Below are 21,629 nucleotides of genomic sequence, written 5' to 3'. Positions count from 1 at the left end.
CTGGCCCTCTCTGGCACACACCCCACCCATCCCCCCTCTCTTCCCCTCCCTCCCCTTTTCCCTCTTCCCTTCTCCCTCTTCCCTTCTCCCTCCTCTCCTTGCTCCTGCCAGATCCTCCGTTTTGATCATCGTCAGTGTGCCACACCAGTGTTGTGTTTAGTGCTGTTTCTCCTGTGTGTTGAGAGCTGTGATTTTAATTGTGTGCTGGCCATGTACTTAGTGTTACTGTCAGTGTTTATGTGCTATGCCATCCATTGATACTTTTATGCTCCGGTCATTCTGCGCCTTGTTTCTATTAATTGTCCCAGTGTTTGGTTTTTTTCGTGTGTGCTACTTTTTTATGGTTTTTATCTCAATTTTACAGTCGCCTCCTTTTTTGTTTATTGTCTTCCATGATGTTCCTCCTTTTTTGTATCTATGTTCACCATGTTTTCTCCTTTATTATTTTTTTAAATTTCTTCTATTGTTTGTTCTCTGCCTTTTGGATGAAGAGCAGTGCATATGCTGCTGCAAGCCCGCCCCTGATGGGGAATTGAAATACAATAAATGAAAGAAAAAAAACGCTGCGAACTCAGTTCTTGTGAGGTCGTGTACCAGCACCCTAACCTGAAGTGGTGGCCAGGTGGACTCCTGAAATATTGTGTGAAGATGACGTTATGATCCGGCTGCACACCCGAGAAGAATATTATCATGTAACTCTTTAGAATTGGTTGTGAATAAATAGTTCTATTATTTAAGTTCCAAGCCTCCTCTACTCCTCATGTCAGGGCACCACATGTAGCAGTTCGCCTACTTTTGTTTTTCTTTATTTGTTGTCCTCGGTGTCTATGTACTGTGTTGCTACACTGGCTGAAAAACGGGGTTTGTAATTTGGACACTGACTACGGTAAACAATGTAGCAGACAGGTGCACAGTTGCGTTTCACCGATGTTTTACTTTCACTTTTCACAACCCCTCCCCGCCCCCCCTCCCTACACACATTTAATATGGCCAGTGCAATATTTTTTAACTTTCCACAAGATTCATTAATAGTTTTCAGGTGAACATACACGTAATGCTACAATAGTTTACTGTTGTACATCTACGAACACAGTTACAGTCTTTCAAATGAATAGAACAGTCAGTGTCATTGCTTTAACACATGGTCTATTGGTGTAACATTTATTTCACTGTTAAGTTGATGCATTGTTGTCATTCTCACCAACACAGGATTCTTGTCCGCGGACTGACTGTCTTGAGACCAAAAACTGGGCCCATATATATCCTCACACTAATAGGTACTTAAACTTCACATTATTTGAAGTTAAATTTACAGAAATTACAATTAAAACTTAACTCATTAAATTAACTGAATACATGGAAAAATTGGTTCCTTTTAACAGTTTCTTCTGATACAAGGGTTAAGCCGAATTATTTGTTTAAATCATGAAATTAACATATATATGTAAACAATACTTTTGAGAAAACTGTTAATTACTTTGGAATTAATTAAGGTCTGGCTTTGTTAACATGTTTTTGAATAGGGCCCAATAAATACTTTAAGAATACTATTAGTTTTTCCTCCAAATGCTTATAATTAGTACATAATTTATATTTGTTTATATGTCAACAACAGAATTTAAGTTAAGAAACAATTGCTGATTTCACCCTATAATGAAAGATACTAACTAGAAATAGCTGAAATAAATTAGAAAATCATTTGCCTACATGAAACTAAGCACAAAATTAGATCTGGTGTTATATTCATTGAAAATGATGGTCAACCTTCCTCATTTATGAAAATACAGATTATATTTGCGTATGCCAATGGTAATTCATTGGAAGTGAAAAAACGAATTTAAGGAAGCAGATGGCAAAACAAGAGGGGAATTAAAAATATCCCAGCATGCTTCACCACAAAATGAAGGCCATTCTCACACCCTTCAAGAACACACCCATGTAGTTTACTCGAACAAAAAACACTTTTGTAGTGAGACACAACATGCAGCAATTTCAGCCAAAAGAGGGAACAATGAATGTTGTTGATGACTTCATTGTCATCAAAGGGCAGCACAGGGAATGGCAGGTAGACTACAGGTTCCTCTCCAGACAATTCACTTGCAGCTACAGACTCCACCACAATGTCAAACGAACCACTATGACATGACAGTTATCAGCTGGAAGCACCCCTACCATCTGATGCAGCATCTATTTTCACACACACAAATAGAGGTTGAGGCAACAGCAATTGTGACCCTGCAACCTAGACCCTCTCCTCTCCCACCTAATTCCAACCCAGACCAAGAGCTATGCTATGGCTGGCCCCACCAACTCCCTCTACGTCTTATACAATAACACCTGTTGTGAAAGAGGGGTGAGGGTAACAACATATACTCTCTTTCATTTTCTCACTGAGAAACATTACAGTCATGCCTCGCATAGTAGCCAGCCACCTATGGCACGGCTAGTCACATGCAGCTGTGCAAAGATTACATCATCCACAGCGACTTCAGCAAACTTGCCCTCCCCTACCCTAGTGCCCTGCACTCCTGGAGGAGAGGAAGGAGCACTGTGGTGACTCCACCATTAACAACCACAGCAAGGGGGAAGGATCTACTTTGGTCAGCAGTGAGTGCACCTGCAGTGATACTATCTCTGGTAGAATCAGTTCTATCTGGACAATAGTTGTGTGTGCACAGCCTCTTCTCTGTGTCACAGTGTTGGTAATTAAGAGTGTATTACCTACACTGGCTTCCTTAGATATTCAGTTAGGAGTATTCCTACTTGGATCTACTAGGTAATAGGTACCTATTATAAAGTGGTAGCAATGGATAGCATATTGTGATATCCTCCAAATTCTTGTTATGCTTAGTATTGAGCAGCAACAAAGAGTTTCATTCTGTGGCTTCAACATCAGTGATATTTCAATGGCTGGTATATTTTTGTTAAAATGTAAGATATGAATATATGTTCATGTTCCAAACAAATATTTTCCAAATAAAAGATATTTAAATGACATTGTTTTGTACTAGTCTCATTCTGAAACAATGAATGTCCCATTCAGTAACTTGAAGAAATAATTTTAATATTAAAGTAACAGATGAGAATAAAACTAGTTAATTGAGATTGGACTGCTGGCTATACCTATCAAGCAAAAATAAATAAAATAAAATAAAACAAAAATAAAGGTCAGGATCTGACTTGGTGTACTTTAATGGCATTTTTATACTATAGTACCACAGATGAATTTTACATCATGTCCATGCTCCATTCCATCACGCGTATCATTTTACTTATTTACACAATACTAAATAACATTTTTATAATTTCATTTTACTAAAACTATGGTTAGGCATATACCATTTTATGATCACATAAAGAGTTTCCTTTTCAGTAAAAACTAAATTTTGGAGTGTGAAAAATTATATGTAAAATGTTACCAATATGTATGTGTCCCATTCTATTACACAGAACGGCCTATGCACTACTTTGAAAACAGTTGTTCTAAGAAATTAACTGTTGGAAACAGATTAAATGCAGCTAAAATCTAGATTACAAATGAAATCAGGATATTATGGAAAGCTATAAGAAGACCATTTTACATCAATGGAAAAAGATGGTGACAGGGATAATTACATTACAAAATGTATTGTAAAATTCTAAGCAGGGTCATCAGAGCAAAAAATTTATGTACTTTCAAGATAAAAATAGCTTCTCCCAGCACCAAGATTAAAAACTATTTGAAACATAGTAAACTTTAGGCAGGAAAAAGAAATCAAGAAAATGAGGGAATTTCTTTAGAAGTAGATAGTGAACTGATCAAAGGTAGCCCTAAAATCGCTTAACATCTAATAAAAGCATTCCAAAATAAGCTTGACAAAATGACAGGAAACAGTATGTATCAATTCCATGTCAATTGCGTAACAACAGGCACACAGAATTTGAAGCAGTTACTAATAGTGCATAGAAGGTTTGAGTTTTAGTTTTTATGTTTTCGGTATACATAAATAATCTTCCACTTGCAGTTTCAGAAGATACATATTTTAAATTTTGCAGATGATAAAAGAATAGGGGAAAAAATAGTACCAGTCGCCTTATGGAAAAGGCATCTAATGAAATATTTGAAAACTTCAAGAGATGGTTCATGGCAAATGGATTTTCACTGAATTTTTACAAGACGCAGTAGTACAGTCCTGTACATCTCACAGAACTTGAGAAACTATAGAAATATTTTTGAAATTGTGAAATTCAAGACAAAGTGTTAAGACTTTTGGACTACAGATAGTTCATATCCTCAACTGCAAAATCAACTTCCTAGAATTAATGAAGTGCCTAGAGCTGACTATGTTTGCATCAAGCATGATTAATACTATAGGCAATTTAAAAAATGAAGAAATTAGCTTGTTCTGTGTATTTCCTCTCACTACTGATTTATGGAGTCATCTGGGAAAACATGATGTACAGAAGCAAAATTTTCAGAATACAGTACGATGTTGTAAGAATTATGTCTGGTGTTAATTCTAAAACATCCTGCAGAGACTACTTCACAATACATATATTTGTCAGTATCCATTGTGATTAACAATATTTCTCTTTTCACAAAAAAATAGTGAAAAGCCTGAATATAGCACTAGGGCCAAAAAACCAACTCTACAAATATGTTAAGGGATTAGTATTAGACTAGAAAGGGGGCAGATATGTGGTACTCATGTGAGGAACAGTTTACCAGAGCACATTAAATGTTGTGTAGTGATGTGGTCTAGTTTATGACCAAACTAAAGAACTTTCAGTTGGGCAGCTCCTTCTACCCCACTGGAAATCATGTGCACAGAAACTCTTAAATTTAATGTTTCAAGTTAGTTTAGTATTATAAGTAGCACTACAGCACAGTTATGTAATGTCATTTCAATGTATTTCACTTAAATTAGATTAAATATACTTCCCTGACTTCTTTCCACACCCCAGAGACCACTCACTGTGGGATCCATGAAATAGTACTAATGTGATGAAATGGAAAAAAAGTAGCAACTCAGATCAGTCAACTCATATAAATACTAGAGTGTAACAGTTTGTGGTGATATCAAATGGAAGGATCACTTAGGTTCACTCATGGGTAAAGCTGGTGGCAGACTCCAAGTTACTGTGAAAATTTAATCTGTCTGCCAAGAAGACTACTCCAAACACTTTTCACCCATTTTAGAATATTGCCTAAGTATTTGGGACCCATTTCAAATACTATTAACAGGATATTTAATGCACACAAATATGGGTAGCACAAAGGATCAAAGATATGTTTCAGTCATGTGAACCATAATAGCACTAAAGAAACATGAAGTGGGAGATATTTGAAGATAAAAGCCTACCTACAAAGTTTTGAAAACCAGTGTTAGTGAGGAATCTAAAAACTTGCTAAAACTTTCTATGTGTAAATGTGCACAGAAGCATTTAAAGTCATTTTTCTAACATTCGAGTGGAACAGGGAGGAGTGTTAATATGTGATACAATAGAAAATACCATTTGTCATATGCTTCACAATAATAGGCAGAGTGTGCATGTTGATGTCAATGTAGAAGTTCTTGGGTTGTTTAAACTTGCTTCAGTTCATTTAAAATTTTAATATTTGTCCTGTCATACATTCTTCATATTACTCTTACAAAATACTGTAAAAGAACCTCATCGAGAAAGACCTGAAAAATAGATTGGTTCTTTTACCTTCAATATGCAATGATTTTTGTCATGCTTATATCCAATCTCAAAAATTTCTGTAGTACGCATACAAAAATATTCATGTGTGTCTTCCTGACAATAAAATGATGTAGGCAAATTTCACACAAAAAGTACTCTGTGTTAAGCACATTGTAACTAGTAGGTAACTATTATAAAATGGTTGCATTAGTATGTTTGGTGTTAATCCCATTTTTCAGTATTTGGAAACTGCTGTAGAGATATCATTAAAATTTTTGGCTTTTAAGTGAGATTCAACACTTCTGCAAATTATCAGTGCAGTGGATTGGGCCTGGCACACACACATGGTGAGGAGAATGATTGACAACCATTGAAATTGCATTGGACAGCAGTATGATGTATATTTTGTTGGATATTCAGAGATGTGTGAACCAAGTACTGCAACCGATTCCAAAAGAACTCTTTAGGAGATTTGCAATAGATTTATGTATGTTTCTCAAAGTTTATTGCTGCCAATGGAGATTACATTGAAGGCAAACATGTGCATTTTGATTGTGTCCCCCATTATTTATACATGTGCTGAATATTTCAGCTGGATATAGGGATTTATATTTTTCTAGTTTCATTGCAAGTTGAGTCATCAGACAAACTTGTGTTTCCAAGTCATCATTATAAGTATTTAATGGCAGTTATTTCTTATATATTTGTACGTTCAACAAATGTGTAGGAAACCATATTACTAGATATTTGTGTGTTAATATTTAAAAATTAATTATAGATGAGCTCTAAAAACTGAATTCCTCAAAGCAAGTGACTCTATTGTTCATTTATTACTTTTTTACAATGTAGGTACATGTAAGCATGAATTGCTTATATAAAATAGACGTGTCTGATAGAGAATTACATTTTTGGTCTCGTGTAATATTACATCAGCACTTATCAAAATATTTAGACAAAAATTTGCTATCTTTTAATCTTCATCCAGTCACATTTTCTTTGAAGATTCTTTCTCCATATTTCGGTACACGAAATTTTTCTCTGTCCATGTACTCACTGCATAATAAAGGACACTATCCATCAAGTTTTTGTAATACTTTGTCAATTCTGGCAAATGAATCCTGGAAAAACAACAACAAAATTAAAATGTGCGTAGCACTAACGTTAAATTTAAAGACTTTTGTTTCCTGTTTTTCTCTCTTTATATGACTAAAAGATCAACATATCTGATCACTTTTGTTCATTACTGAACTCAAATTTCATTAGACTTATTTGCTATTATCTTCTATGAATACCTGTATCACTGCTATTCCCTTCTATTGTAGCAAAAAGTATAGTGTATATTATACATTAAGCTTAAAAATATTAGAGAAAATTATAAAGATTTGTTATCAGAAAAGACTCGACAATTTTTTTTGTATATTATCCTTGATTCTTTCTTGTTTTCCAGGTCATGAGAGTTTTGTGTTGACCAGATATGAATACTCCATGTGTTGCAATAAAACCATAAAAAACTTGGACTGTGTGCCAGATATTTCCCAGAAAAGCATTATCATCAATAGAAGCTTGTCATACTCATCCCCAAAAGTTCATATAGTTTTCAGAGCCAGCTGGTACATATTTTTCTGATCCATTTTGTGTGGTACATAGGGCATTTTGTTACCTTCAAAAAGGACAAAATAACACAAGCTCAGACCTGCGAGTTCTGATCTGCAGTTGATATATCTTGAATGATTGTCCAGTGATCAGCCCTGCCAAACATAACATATCCTCTTTTTTTCTTCATATTACTTTGTTCATAGCATTTTTAATTGCTATGTGGTGTATGACATCAACTCTCCTTTAAACCTTGCTGCCAGCAAAAGATTCTCTGTTTCTGAAAGCCTCCAATTTCAAAACCTTTCTCCATAGAATTGGCTCCTCCTAGCCCCTACACTAGATGGTTGCCTGCTCTGTCATCATTCAACTACATCTACAAAAAGGAATACATCATGATTCATGGAAAATAAAGTTTAAGTTTTCTGTGCTTGGCACAGTATCTTCCCACAGACTGGCATGTACAATGCTTGTGTAGAAGACAGTAATACAATGCTAGATAAACTTTGATCATCAGGCAGAATTGGCAAAAAGACCAAAGAGTTTTGACATTCTTGCCACTTTCACAGCTGAAACTTGCACTGGATTTTTCATCAAAATTCCTCATTTCAGCAACAGGGCTCTATAAAGCATGTAGAATGAAATAATTAGAAATGTATTTTATAAGATTTAGAAATGATTGTAGGAATTGGGTTGTGTGCAAAAGGGCACATAATTCAGCAATTTCATTTTGTATTATTTCTTTACATCTCATCTCTTCTGTGACTGCTGCAGTGTCTTTATACGAAATCTGTTCAAACAACGATGGAACATTCATAATTTTACGCCAATGGTGAGTTGAAGCAAAATGCAGTTGGCATCCCTGCATTGCCTGTGTTTAATGTTCAGTTGCTAGAAGTTTTATTGGCGTATGTCTGTTATTTGCTTAAGCCATAATTATTGCTATGAATGGTTCACAAGTTTTAAAAATGGCTAGATGAAAGTTAAAGATGATCCTCAATCAGGACACCCTACGATGACTACCAATGATGTTTCTGTCAGGTATGTCAATGAAATTGTGCATTCCAACTGAAGACTGATTGTCTGAGAGATTGCAGAAGAATGAAACATTTCAGTTGGATTGTGTAATGAAATCCTGATCACCATCTTGGAATGCATCCTCTTACCACCAAGTTCGCCCCAGGGCTCATGAGTCAAAATCAGAATGACCTTCCCCGCAATCAGTGAAGAGCTTTTGGTTAGCGCAAATGACAATGAGATGTTCCACTAGAGAATCTTAACCGATGGCCTGGTCCTGCAGATTTTTTTTTTTTTTTATTTCCAAAGTTGCGAGCTCCATTGAAAAGATGATTTGCAACAATAGACAAGATAAAAGAAAATTCATAGACAATGCTATGTGCGATCCAGCAAGAGGTGTACCGAGACTGCTTCCAGAAGTGGAAAAGGATAAAAGAAAATTCATAGACAATGCTATGTGCGATCCAGCAAGAGGTGTACCGAGACTGCTTCCAGAAGTGGAAAAGGCATTGCGACTGGTGTATCAATTGTGGAGGAGAGTATTTCAAAGGAGGCCATGTATAATAATTAAAAGGTAAGTGCAGAAAAATTTTGTGGACAAAGTTCCAGAGTTTTTTGAACAGACCTCATATATTTACAGAGAACACTGCTTTGTGCAATGTTGTTGCTTTCCTGGCTGTGATATGCAATTACCATTTAACTCCTGCTGTTTCTACCATATTGATTTATTAGTCTGTAGAGAGTTTTTAAGCTGCATAAAGTATTGTCTCCTGTTACATATACATAATATGTTGTATCTGTTTAAATACAGGTCACATAAACAAGCACATAATTGCATAAACATTGATAGAGGGAACGACACATTTTGTTTGAACATAGATTAAGTTATCAGTGATCACATGATTGGATCATATCTCCTGAGCCGCAGGAAGCTTTTGAAAGTCAAGAACAGCAAGGACACTCACTACACATATGCCTTAAGTTCAAGACAATACATTGTTTCTGTGTATGTACAACTGCTTGTCATTCAAGCACATTCTGCCTTTTGTCATAATGTTAAGGTCTTCTGTAACAATTACTGTGTATGAACATCTGGTTTTCATTTGCCCAGAGTGGGTGTTTTGCATTGCAGTACCATCATGGATTAGTAGCATAGACTTCAGCATTCCTGAAAGTAATTGTAGTGTTTGTGATACATATAGTGCTTTGCAAAATGGAAGTGTTTGCAGAAATGCAAGGCCTCCATTTCATGTATGATGAGACACTGGTAATACACATGAAGCTTGACACCTATGCTGCAGTCAGTACAGAAACAGGCATCAACCACAGCCTTGCATATTTCAGTCCTTTTACCATTTTACCATATTAGGAGATGGGTCCCTTACATCCAGTGCATTTTGTGGGCCACCAACAGGGTGCTCAGAGAGTCAGTGTGGAAGAGGAGGCACTTGCACATGTGGAAGCAAAGCCATCAGTAAATATATGCACCACCACTCATTTCATGGATACATCTCAAAATAATGTGTACCATTTCCTATGTGACAACAAGTGACATCCCTATCATGAATAGTGAGTCCAGAGATTTATGTGTGAAGGATTTATGAGTGAGGTCAGTTTTGTGAATACATTATGAGAAAGAGGCCAATTTTCTATGCAACATGCTGTTCACTGGAGATGGTTTCTTTAATTGTCTTAACTGACCCATCTTTTTCAAGCTTGGGCTGACATTACCTGTAATTGTGTGATCAGACCAGACCACCATGTTTGAATGGAGTGAGGTATAAGGTCTCCACTGAACAAGTTCCTCCACAGCTATTACAGGCTGTACTACTTAATGTGTGTCATCAGGTGTGGATGCAAGTAGAAGGAACATCTGCACTCTTTTCTGTGCAAGTATGTGATAAATTCAATGGCACATACCCTTTGCAGAAGTGGAGATTCAACGGCATGGCAAACTTGCTCTCCTAATATGATGTTTCTCTATTTTCTTTTTATTGGGGGGGGGGGGGGAGGGTTGGCATTTCAAAAGCCTTATTTACAGTAAACCATTCATGGTGAAGAAACGCTTCTTGCTACCAGAATGTTTGCAGCATATAATGAGGTATAGCCAAGGTGTAGCATACTTGATAAAGCATGCCAGAATTTTCTACGAAGATATTATGCTTGTTTCAGTGTGGTGGTTCACATTTTCATTGCCCTCTGCAGTGTACAGCAATGTTGAGCAAACAGTACATTATCTTTACTGAACATAAGGTGTGTGTGCATTGATTGATTCCCCTTGTTTTTCCTACACTGAAAAACTTTTACAGGCTCAGGATTACTTCCGAGATCATGAACTCCTATTACAGAGTTGTTGTCTTTCATTCAACTACTCCATCAGCTCCTCCAGTTTCTATGTAACCTTTTGAATAACCTTGTATTCTTCATAATTGCTATACACATTCTCTTATGAAGAATGGAGAAAGAAGCTATTTATTTATAGCTAAATTAATAATAATGACTTTACAAATTCATCAACAGTAAAGAAAGCCTTTCTGATTACTAATTTTCAGCTGTCTGATCTGACTTTGTAACATGGACACTGGCAACTGATTGTCCACAAAAGACACTTTCCTGTTTACTGTCAAAATTTTGATGCAACCATAACAAGCATTATTAGGAAGCCAGCCTCTAAAACATATGGTATGGGTTGCAACACAGGCTTGGTGAATATATCACGCTCTTAAAATTTATAAATGGGTAGAGTTTACTTTACTGTGAAATGGAACTTGTATGTGTGTGTGTGTGTTCAGATTTTTATTTTTATAAATAGTCCATTTCTCACAGGTGTTGTGCATACTAAGAAAACAGTCAAATCAGTCCTTACCTCATAGCCTTTAGCCATCATACCCTTAATCAAGCAGCCAACAGTCATGGGACCACACTCACAGTAGCCATTGCAGCCAGTAACTGGAACAATTAGAGGTGAGGTGTTACTTAAAATGTCTTTGAACTAAACATGTCTCATGTACAAAATCACACACTGAGAAAAGTACTGAGGAATAAAATGTGTCAAATTGTATGACACAGGATGCGGCAAACAATTTTCATTGGTCTTTTGATTTGTTGGCAACTCCCCACATGGGTCTGATACAAGCTAATGCCTTTACTTTTCTTTTATTATTGGACTCCATATTACTTATGGTTTTTTAAAAAAAAAAAATCCCAGTCAGCCTCTTGCTTGGCCTTTCTTCACAGTTAATGCTCCTTGTAGAATGTTTATAAAGACTTGGTTGTGGTGTAGTATGTATCCAGACCAATCACACCACCATTATTTCATTTTTGTCTTGAATGTTCTTGCCTCATCATATCTTTGAATGACTTGCTGGTTGTTGCTTCGTGTATGCATGTGTTGGTGGTGGTGGTGGTGGGGTTGGGAGGCAAGGGTGAGGGTGGGGGGAGGAATGGGGGTTAAAATTGCTGAGGGAGACCAAGGCAGGTTGAGTGGGATGATATAGGTTGCAGTAGATATGGAAACATGATGAGGCTTGCACAATGTGGACAGGTATGGAGAGCTGCAACAAATTAGCTTTTGGTCAGAGAACAGCAGCAGTGGCAGCAGCGGCAGCAGCAGCAGCAACAACAACAACAACAACAACAACAACAACAACCTAGTATAAAATAAAATTGTACAAACTGGAACTTTGTTGAAGTCATGGCTGTGACTAATGAAAAGTCACCTCTGAGTAATAGAATTACAATTTTATTTTACAAGAAATGATGTGTTTGAAACCTTACCTGTTTTGCCACAGTCATCTGCCACTGCCAAAGCAGCACTCTTTTCATCAGGCTTGTCCTTAAGGTGTTCACAGTTGTTTATCATTTGTTTAGTGTTAGCAGCATCGTACTGTCCATCTGCAGAGAGCTGTTGTGGCAGAGAATGGGTATGAGTCAAGGAAGACATATGACGCCAGATAGCAATGGTGAGGAAATTTGTTACCATTTATGCAGAAGGGAGAAAACTTGTGAATTTAGTCTTATGTGGTTTAACAGGACGCTGTGGAATGCACATGATGCATCTTCAGTAGTCACACTAGGCATTTCAAATTCAGTGTAATGACATCATGCCTTGTAACATAAACTTATTATCATCTGATCATGGTACACCAAACACACCAAAAATTATATTTTTCCTGAAACTAGTCATTTCTTTAACATAAGATTGATGACTAGTGGTGATCTGCTTAAACTATATAGACCGTTCTTCATGAACTCTTTCACTGAGTAGTAATATTTCTGTATCAGAGTATCATGTACATTCTCACACAATAGACCTAGCATCATGTTGAGAATGTCTTTATCTTTTAGAATGCTGATAATTTCTATTTCCACATGTAGGTCAGTCTGTGCATGTAATTTTAATCAACAAACTGGAAGCATAAAGTCGTCTTAATTCCTTGTGTTGTGGGAATGTCAAAATATTCTTTTCCATGAGCAATAATTCTCATTTACCATATAAAAATATTAGTATCTCACAAATGAATAGGGAGGGATGTGAAAAGTTCCAGGTTTTTAAATAATTGATGATATGATTAAATTCTGATGTGAAGAACAGATTTCTGACAACTTTTTTCTAGAGTTTCAGTGTAAGTGGTATGTTACTAGGATTTCCCCAACTGATTATTATCTAGAAAAATATGTATAATGTAATTATTAAATATGTCACTCATGCTCATCTTAATTTCTTCTAAATACCAGATAATCTATTGTTATATGCAGACTGAAACCAATACTACACGTGAAAAAATGGAAAAAAAGAATAAACTATTTTCATAATTTAGTAGCTTCATAAATCACAATATTGATTAATATTTGTCATAATGAGAGGTCTTCCAGTCCAGTGCAAAAAAATTAAGAAAAGTTACATTGCATTCTATACAGTGTCCCAGGAGAAATGTTCATTTCTGGGAATTCTGTAAATCACCAAATATAACAATTTTTATGGACTTAAATGAAATACTAAAAGTTTGAAGATGATAAAATATATTTCTCCACAATTCACATTTAAAGTCAGCAATAATATCTGTACTTACAAATTTCATATCCAGTGTCATACAGCCAAGAAAGCACTGAAAGATAAAATGATGTACATTAGTTACAACAGTTTTCTAAAGTTCATTTCACATCCATCAGTTACATATCTCTATTGAAGTAAGTGTGCAAAATGAAAATTAATGGCCCCAAGGTTTGGAAAGATGACTATGGGTGGGGGCATGGTGTGCTGATCCCATGCCTCCCCCTACCAAATAACTGCTGCTGACAGAGAGTGATATAGTGGCCAGTTAATACCATGTGGTCCTCTTTAAATGTTTCACAATGTTCAGTTTAGTATGAATGGATTACTGATTTGTTTTGTTATTTGTTGCTCTAGCACAAATGGAATGAAACTATAAGTGTTCAGAACACATATGTGACAAAAGGGCAACTATTAACTGTAGGCCCATTATTTTATCACCCGTGCCCTACAAATAGATGAAGAAGTTGGCTGCTGTGTTTTCTGTGGTGAAAGATAATGCCTGAAATTTGGTATCCTCGGCACACTCTTGACGCTGTCAGTCTCGGAATACTGAATTTCCTAAAAATTACTGAGATGAAATGTGTTGTGTGTTACTCCAGCTACTATTCCATGTTCAAAATCTGTTAATTCTCACTGTGTGGCCATAATCACATCAGAAACTGTTTCACATTAATCAGCTGAGTAGAAATAACAGCTCAGCCAGTGCACTGCCCTATTATCTTATATACATGACACTACTGCCACCTCAAAATGTGCATGCTGCTATCCCATGACATTTGTCACCTTAGCGTACTTATCTTGAATGTTAAAATGTAGTTGAAAATGAAGCAAGTATGGTGCCTTCATATGATAGCATAAGGTCAGTGATTGAATATGACAGAATGAGAACTGTAAACATGATGAAGATTTCCAAGTGTAATAAAGGGTAACTGGTACAGCTAAACATAGCCTTTCATCATTATATACATTGTAACACAAATCGTTTGGAGAACCCTTTACATCATGCTTTTTTTTAATGACCTTCAAAACACATTCAATACAGTAATTGTGAATGAAATCTGTTTACCTTCTCTTCATTGGTGAAGGGTTGTCTGTTAGCCTTGATTCCATCCAAACTATCTGTAACACACAGCAATAATTATTATATTAGTTAATGAACAATTTCTCAATAGTCTATAGTTCACGTTTTATCTTTATTTGATTCAAGTTACATTGTGCACTGAAAGTTTCAATTCTACAAACAACTGTGAATATAGCAAATTGGAGAAATCAACTGCCTTGTAACACTCCTTACTTAAATCAGTGTTGCTGAAGCATGCAGATATTTTTTGCATTCAGGCTAATTAAAAATAAAAATAAAATTATATCATTTCAAACTCAGTCTTTGCCAAATTAAGTATGGGAGCTTTGTTGTTTAATGTTATTAGGATATAACTGATTTACTCGGATTTTTTTGTTTAGAAGAATTGCGAAATATTGAAAGACAATTTGGTTCTAGGTGGGGGTAATTCGAAACCTCATAAAGATAGTGATTCAACCTTCAAAAAGTGTGCTATGATTCATAATTTTATTTGCTATTTAACATTTTAGAAACTGTTGTCGAAGTAACAAAGTATGTTAATGGCTTCACAAATATTCTTGCATGTCACAAATTATGCTATTCCAAAAGACATGGGCTACATGAGGAAAAAAGAGGTTGTGGAAGGAGCCAGCTAATCATAAGTCTTTTGTATAAGCCTGAATTGGAGTCTCATAATTCAGTGTGAACTACATAATATGAGAGTGCTGAGCTTAACATGAAGAGTGTTAAGTCATTTCTTACTAAGTAGATGTTCAACAACTGTGAAAATATTTTGTTGTGGGCACAGAAGATGTATTCTTGCCCATATCAATTTTAAAATGTGTAGTCACATCAGAAGGATGTGCCTAACAAGTTTCAGTGATTAATCTTAGCCTTTATATCTAGCTAAATGCAATTCTACAAATGAGCACATAAATATTTCAAAATTCAAAGTTCAGTTTCTGTCCTTGCCTAGATTTTCTGAAGTTCTAAATCTACAATAGTTTGGAAGAATTACAGGAATCTTCTAATTTTGCACTCAAACATGCAATTGCTCACTATGGAATATGCTTTGCAGTTGTTTTCATTTAATTTTTTCCATAGTAGTGGAGCCACAAACTGAGATGTTTGATCACCAGCATACAAATGACACAAAAATTATATTCTTAATTAATTGTTCAAAATGTCACCCCTTCACATCTATAGCATTCTATATTTGATGGTACTATTATTTTCATTACATTTTGTAATTTTATTTGCTGTACTACTACATGCTCTTAGCATGTTTTCCTATAGTTTTGTAGTACACTTGCCTTGCTTAATCACAACATTCACAGCATTCTTCATTGAAACAGTTTGGTTTTCTTTTAACCCCACTCATCTCACAAGAGATTCAAGTACAGCTATTTGTCCTAACACCTTGCCGCAGTGGATACACCGGTTCCCATGAGATCGCCGAGTTTAAGCGCTGTTGGGCGTGGCCGGCACTTGGATGGGTGACCATCCAGCTGCCATGCACTGCTGCCCTTTTTCGGGGTGCACTCAGCCTCGTGATGCCAATTGAGGAGCTACTCGACCGAATAGTAGTGGCTTCGGTCAAGAATACTGTCATAACGGCCGGGAGAGCGGTGTGCTGACTCCACGCCCCTCCCATCCGCATCCTCTTCTGAGGATGATACGGCGGTCAGATGGTCCCGGTAGGCCACTCATGGCCTGAATACGGAGTGCTTTTTTTTATGTGTCCTAACAAATACATTATCATCATCAAGTTCATCAATTAGGTTTGTGTCATTGTTCTATCTTAATTTGGTCCAGGTGGATACTCACAAATATTGAATTGTTGTAACTGATGTCAGTGCCTACTCTGTGATATCTGCAAATATCTGCTGCAAGCAACTGAATGTGGTCACATATACATGGTATGTCATAGATACTAATGGTACTATCTCACAGCACGAGGCACACATAATGCTACTTCCATAGTTGATGATTTATCTAGATTAACAAAAATGTACACATAATGACTAAACACATAACATGTACCTGATCACTGATTGTTAGCTACGTATGAATAGTGACCTATATTAGCCAAGATATTGTCAATTCTCACACACATGTGTTTTTTGAGCTAGATTTTTGGCTACAGAAAGGGAGGGCAGCATAAGAATGCACTCAATGTTGCACCAGCATGCAGTCTTTCTGCATTGCATTTCCTAAATCTGTCTTTTGCGTGACCCATCCACCACTCTCTCTCTCTCTCTCTCTCTCTCTCTCTCTCTCTCTCTCTCACACACACACACACACACACACACACACACACACACACACACACACACATGCACTTGGAACTGATGGAAGATTTCTCAGTTGGCATCATACAAGGGGCTTTCAACAAGTAACACTACACATTTTTTTCTGAAAGCAGCTTGATTTTATTCAGGATTCCAGTGCACCATATTATCTCCTACTCTTTTGGCTACAAAACCCTGTTTTTCAATACAACCTCTGTTGAATGCGATGGGATAATGCCACCTTACTGTGAGGACCTGTATGGGCGCACGAGTACCAGTCTACTGGCTAACCAATATCCTGCTACTTCAATAGCCTTCCCATCATCATCCATGTACTGTTTTGTGCAGAGTGCACCCTTCACTGGGCAATTCCACATAGACAGTTCTTAGCTGCTCTATATGGTCTTCTGTAAGAAAGTGAGGAACCAATAGGGGACACACCTTTGAGTACCCCAATTGGTGAACAAGTGTTTCAGCACTACCAACAGAGAGGTACAGTTGAGCAGCAAAGTGTTTGGTTGTGATACATCCAGCACCTTGGCTGAGAATGCCCCTACATTCCAACAACACAGCAGGCATCACAGCTGCGTGCGGCCAGCCAGCACATGGGAGGCCAGATAGGTACACACAACCTTGTTGAACTGATAACAGATGTTACGCTGAGTGACTCACTGTGCTTTTGTGTACTGACGGATCTGCATATACATTCTGCAAGCCCCTATGAATATCTGTGATGCTCTAGTTTTCCACCAAAAGAAACTCAATGACAGCTCTCTAGAGCTTGGAACGCAACTCCGTTACAGACGCCATTTTGACGGCTATTTGTAGCACTGACATCTATCACAACTTCATGAATCTACACGGCTGGAAGCGGAAATATTCCATGATGTCCCACAAGAAATTTCACATCTTTTAAATCGAAATTGGCAGAGAAAAAAGATGGATTGCATTACTTACTGAACGCCCCTGTTTAATCACTGACCAGTGTAACTTACCTAGGTTTTCAGATGCCTTGCACTTTTCTACAGCTTGTTTCAGCTTCGCAGGGTCTGCCTGTAACAGAAAATAGATTATTTAAGCCTTGGCTCAATATTTCAGCAGGGGACTTCAAACGACTTGTTGAGTCTATGTCAAGTTGCTGCACTGTACCGGGCAAAAGGAGGTCCAACATGATATTAGGAGGTGTCCCATGACTTCTCTTACTTCAGTATTTACTAAACACAGTAACATTAAAACTAATCATTTGTGTCTATGTTAACAAATAAAACTGGGCAAGTACATTCTGATTTCTTTCAAGCTTTTTTGCGATTTTGACTCAAGCACACTGGACAATAAATTTGTTACCTGAGGAGAAACCATGTAAATACTGTGTAACATCGCCTCTAGGCGTGACAACGGCCTCTTTTCAGTGAGAAAAAGAGTGCACAAGTTTCTTCAGGTATGCCATGTTCAGCTGAAGCCACACATTGACTGTTAGATCCCAGAAGCTACCAAATTGCATGGTTGTCGACTGCAATGAATCACCTGCTTGTCCAAATAGTGACAGACTAATACTATGGGATTAACATCAGGTGAGTTAGCGACCAATTCAGCGTGCAATAGAGTGCCTGAGTGTCCACAAAACCAGGAACATATGCACAAAGTCGTTACAACACAGCTGTTGCCATTTTGGAAATGAGAGTATCCACAGAATACTCATCATGAGTTTGTAGAATGAAGGGCGACACTTGGTGTGAAAAATACCATCAAAACACCAGTGACCCATCTGAAGCCTAAACTACACCCTCCACAAATTTAATGTTAAATGCGTCAGTTGGTTACCAGTGGACTTGATACACCTCATTTGAAAAAAAGAATACTGCAACTCATTGAACCACACTACACGCCTCCAGCCAGTTGCTGCCCAGTTCCTGTTGTTTGAAGACATGCCTCTGTGACCAATAGCCTTTTGTTAGATTCTCATCTTGAAATGTCCATTACATGCAGTTCCCTTCGTATCGCTTGGTCTAAAACTGGATTAGAGGGACCTATACCCATTTCTAACAGCAATTTCTATTGAGTTTAGAACCGATTATCGTTTACAATGAGTGGTACTCGTCTCTGGCCCCTGTCGGTTAGAATCTTTCTACAGTCACTGTTCTCACGCCGTGATACATGGCTACCAGTGGTACACCATTCCTTTTAGCCATGCTGGGCAGTCCACACTGATGCATCAACAAATCAGGCAGCTTCGGTCATGGTATACTGATGGGCACATTGAAACACAATAGCTCATTTCCACCTAGACCCACGTTAACTCCGCTGATCCCATACAATCCACTATCACATACTCATCACTACACTCTCATGCAGGTAGCTTCGTTCATAGTGTAATGGTCGAGCGAGGTGGCACAGTGGTTAGCACACTGGACTCACGTTCAGGAGGACATGGTTCAATCCCACATCCGGCCATCCTGATTTAGGTTTTCCGTGACTTCCCTAAATCGCTTCAGGCAAATGCTGGGATGGTTCCTTTGAAAGGGCACAGCCGACTTCCTTCCCCATCCTTCCCTATTCTGATGAGACTGATGACCTCACAGTTTGGTCTCCTCCCCCAAATCAATCCAATCCTCTTAGTGTAGTCATGGGGACATTCAAACACAATAGCTCATTCTATTCTGTCACGTCTCCATCTAGATCCACCTTAACTGACACATACACTTCATTTCACCACCAGGCAGAACCATACCAAGATAATCTTGCGGCCTTGACAGTATTGGTAAAGTTTCCAATCCTCTCTCCCAACCCCCTCGACCCCATAAGACTAGCTATCAGCAGCTTTCTCTATGCAGCATTAGGAAATCTTACTATTGCTGAAACTGTCTTCACAGGATACTGCAGTCAATGACATTGTCATAAATATCGTTAAAGGTATTCCCATGTTTGGATAGGCATCTCATAGTTCGTATTTTGAGAAATCTTCAAAATATGTAATTCGGGGAACTGTGTCCGTGCCTTTCATCAGATCTTTCACCTCGAACTCGAACATAGCAATTGCGTTCAATCGTTCCGCTGTATCAGTATATCCGCTACATTTGCCACCAAACTCGGCTGCACATTTTAGCATGCCCAATATAGAGCATTCATGTAATATGTTTCCCAAATGGAAATTAAAGTCGCGTGAAATGGTATGATTACGTGAGTTCTGTTAGTCATTTCAGTTCGGTGACAGAGTAGGCACCACTGTTTATGTTACAACAACTGTAAATGTCATGTTTTGATGGAGGTATCACCATCAGTCACAAATAGGCACGGAAATAATTCAGTGGGGAAAGTTGATAATTTGTATCAGGCCGAGACTCGAACTTGGATTTGCTGCTTTACGCAAGTAGTCACCTTAAGCAGATTCGGCTATGTGAGTACATTTACTGTCTGATCCAAATTCTCAACCTAACACACACCATCAAGCAGTTTCCCTGTCCCTTTATCTCATTTTGCTTGCAGTGTTTGCTGCATTCCTGCAAGAGGTTCAGACCCAATTGTGCTTGCACACTGAGGATATCAAAGCAGCCAAGCTTACATATGTCAGAAGGTTGGGCAGAAGGGGGGGCAGAATGGACTCCCAGATTTGACGACTGAATTATGCAAAAACCAATAAGGATAATTAAAACAGGTTTTTACTTCTGAAAGCTACATTCAATACCATTTTATTTTCATTAGGTTTTGAAAATAATATCATCCAGGTGACGATCTTGGCGAATTATGTACATATTGAGTCTTTCAAAAAAGTTTTCCAAAACTCTTCTCAGTGTATCTTGTGTTATTCCAGTGACATCTGTAATTGCCCTCTGAAGAGCTTCCGAGATCCTTGGTCGAAATTTGTAAACCTCTGCTCTGACATATCCCCAAAGAAAAAAATCACAGGGGCTCCAATCTGGACAGCAGGGGTGCCACAGAACATCCCCTCATAAGAAGATCAGGGGACTGGGAAACTGTTCTTGATGAATGTGGTGTTAATGATGGTCAGTGTGAGCTGTGGCACCATCCTGCTGAAACCAAAAGACTTCTGTGTCATAGTCTTCACCATTTTGAGGAGCAAAAATTTCTTCACCACCTAACAATACATTAGCCGACAGAGTTCACGGCAACAGTTGCACCTCCAGATTAAAAAGAAATAAGGCCCAGCAATGCCTATGGAAGATACAGTGCACCAAACTGTCACTTTTGAGCTTTGAGAGGTCTTTGGTGAAGTTCAAGAGGATGTTCAGTCGCTCAGTAGCAAAAATTTTCCTTATTTGCTGAGCCAGATAGTTGAAAATGCACTTCATGGCTAGATCACAGAATTGCGTTGGGTTGCACAGACACTTATATTGCACTGCACGCATCTGTATGTTTCACCCAGTCTTCTGGACTAAGTTCTTGAGCAACCATCAACTTGTAGGTGTGTAAGCGAATGTCAGAGTGTAAAATTCGCCTTACTCTTCCGGACGATATTCCAAAAGTAACAGCATGTTCCCACGCAGTGCAGTGGAGACTGTTCGATGGACACTCACACTGCCACGATGGTTTCAGGTGTCCTCACACTTTAAGGTCCATCAGGTGGTTTTCTAGGAAGTGCATATTCTGTCACCCTAACACTAGTAATCCATTTCCTAATGGTTTTAGTATTAGGGACCCCGGCATCGAGATTCAATTCAAACCGCCTACGAAAAGCCCCCTGCGTCGCTAAGACACTACTATTGTTTTTAAAAACATCCTCGATGCTCACCAAACCACGACACGGTGACTACTGAAAATGTCGTCGTTTCCCCCACCTAACGCCACTACTCCACTCCGCTACTGCACCTGCGCGCGCTTCAGTGATCGTTTGAAACTAGGCAGTCCATTCTGCCCCACTCTGTACTATGTATGTATTACGGCGGTCGCTCGCGTAAAGCAGTAAATCCGGGTTCGAGCCCCAATCTGGTGC

At 37.9% G+C, this 21,629-nt stretch overlaps 1 protein-coding gene across 1 annotated transcript in view; it reads right to left on the bottom strand.

The window, feature by feature from the left end:
• Window positions 1-6,152: 6,152 nt before the first annotated feature.
• LOC124717191 overlaps window positions 6,153-21,629 on the bottom strand; it is a 30,481-nt gene continuing 15,004 nt past the window's right edge. The window contains exons 2-7 of the mRNA XM_047243969.1: window positions 17,677-17,734; window positions 14,397-14,449; window positions 13,347-13,382; window positions 12,052-12,178; window positions 11,141-11,223; window positions 6,153-6,782 (exon numbers count right to left, since the gene is read on the bottom strand). Coding sequence (XP_047099925.1) covers window positions 6,735-6,782; window positions 11,141-11,223; window positions 12,052-12,178; window positions 13,347-13,382; window positions 14,397-14,449; window positions 17,677-17,734 — 405 coding nt within the window. The 3' untranslated portion in view covers window positions 6,153-6,734. The remainder of the gene's footprint in view (window positions 6,783-11,140; window positions 11,224-12,051; window positions 12,179-13,346; window positions 13,383-14,396; window positions 14,450-17,676; window positions 17,735-21,629) is intronic.

The sequence above is a fragment of the Schistocerca piceifrons genome, chromosome 9 (assembly GCF_021461385.2).
Source record: "Schistocerca piceifrons isolate TAMUIC-IGC-003096 chromosome 9, iqSchPice1.1, whole genome shotgun sequence".
Lineage (NCBI taxonomy): Eukaryota > Metazoa > Arthropoda > Insecta > Orthoptera > Acrididae > Schistocerca > Schistocerca piceifrons.
Note: the sequence above shows the minus strand (reverse complement) of the source record. Positions and strands in the feature narration are given on the sequence as shown.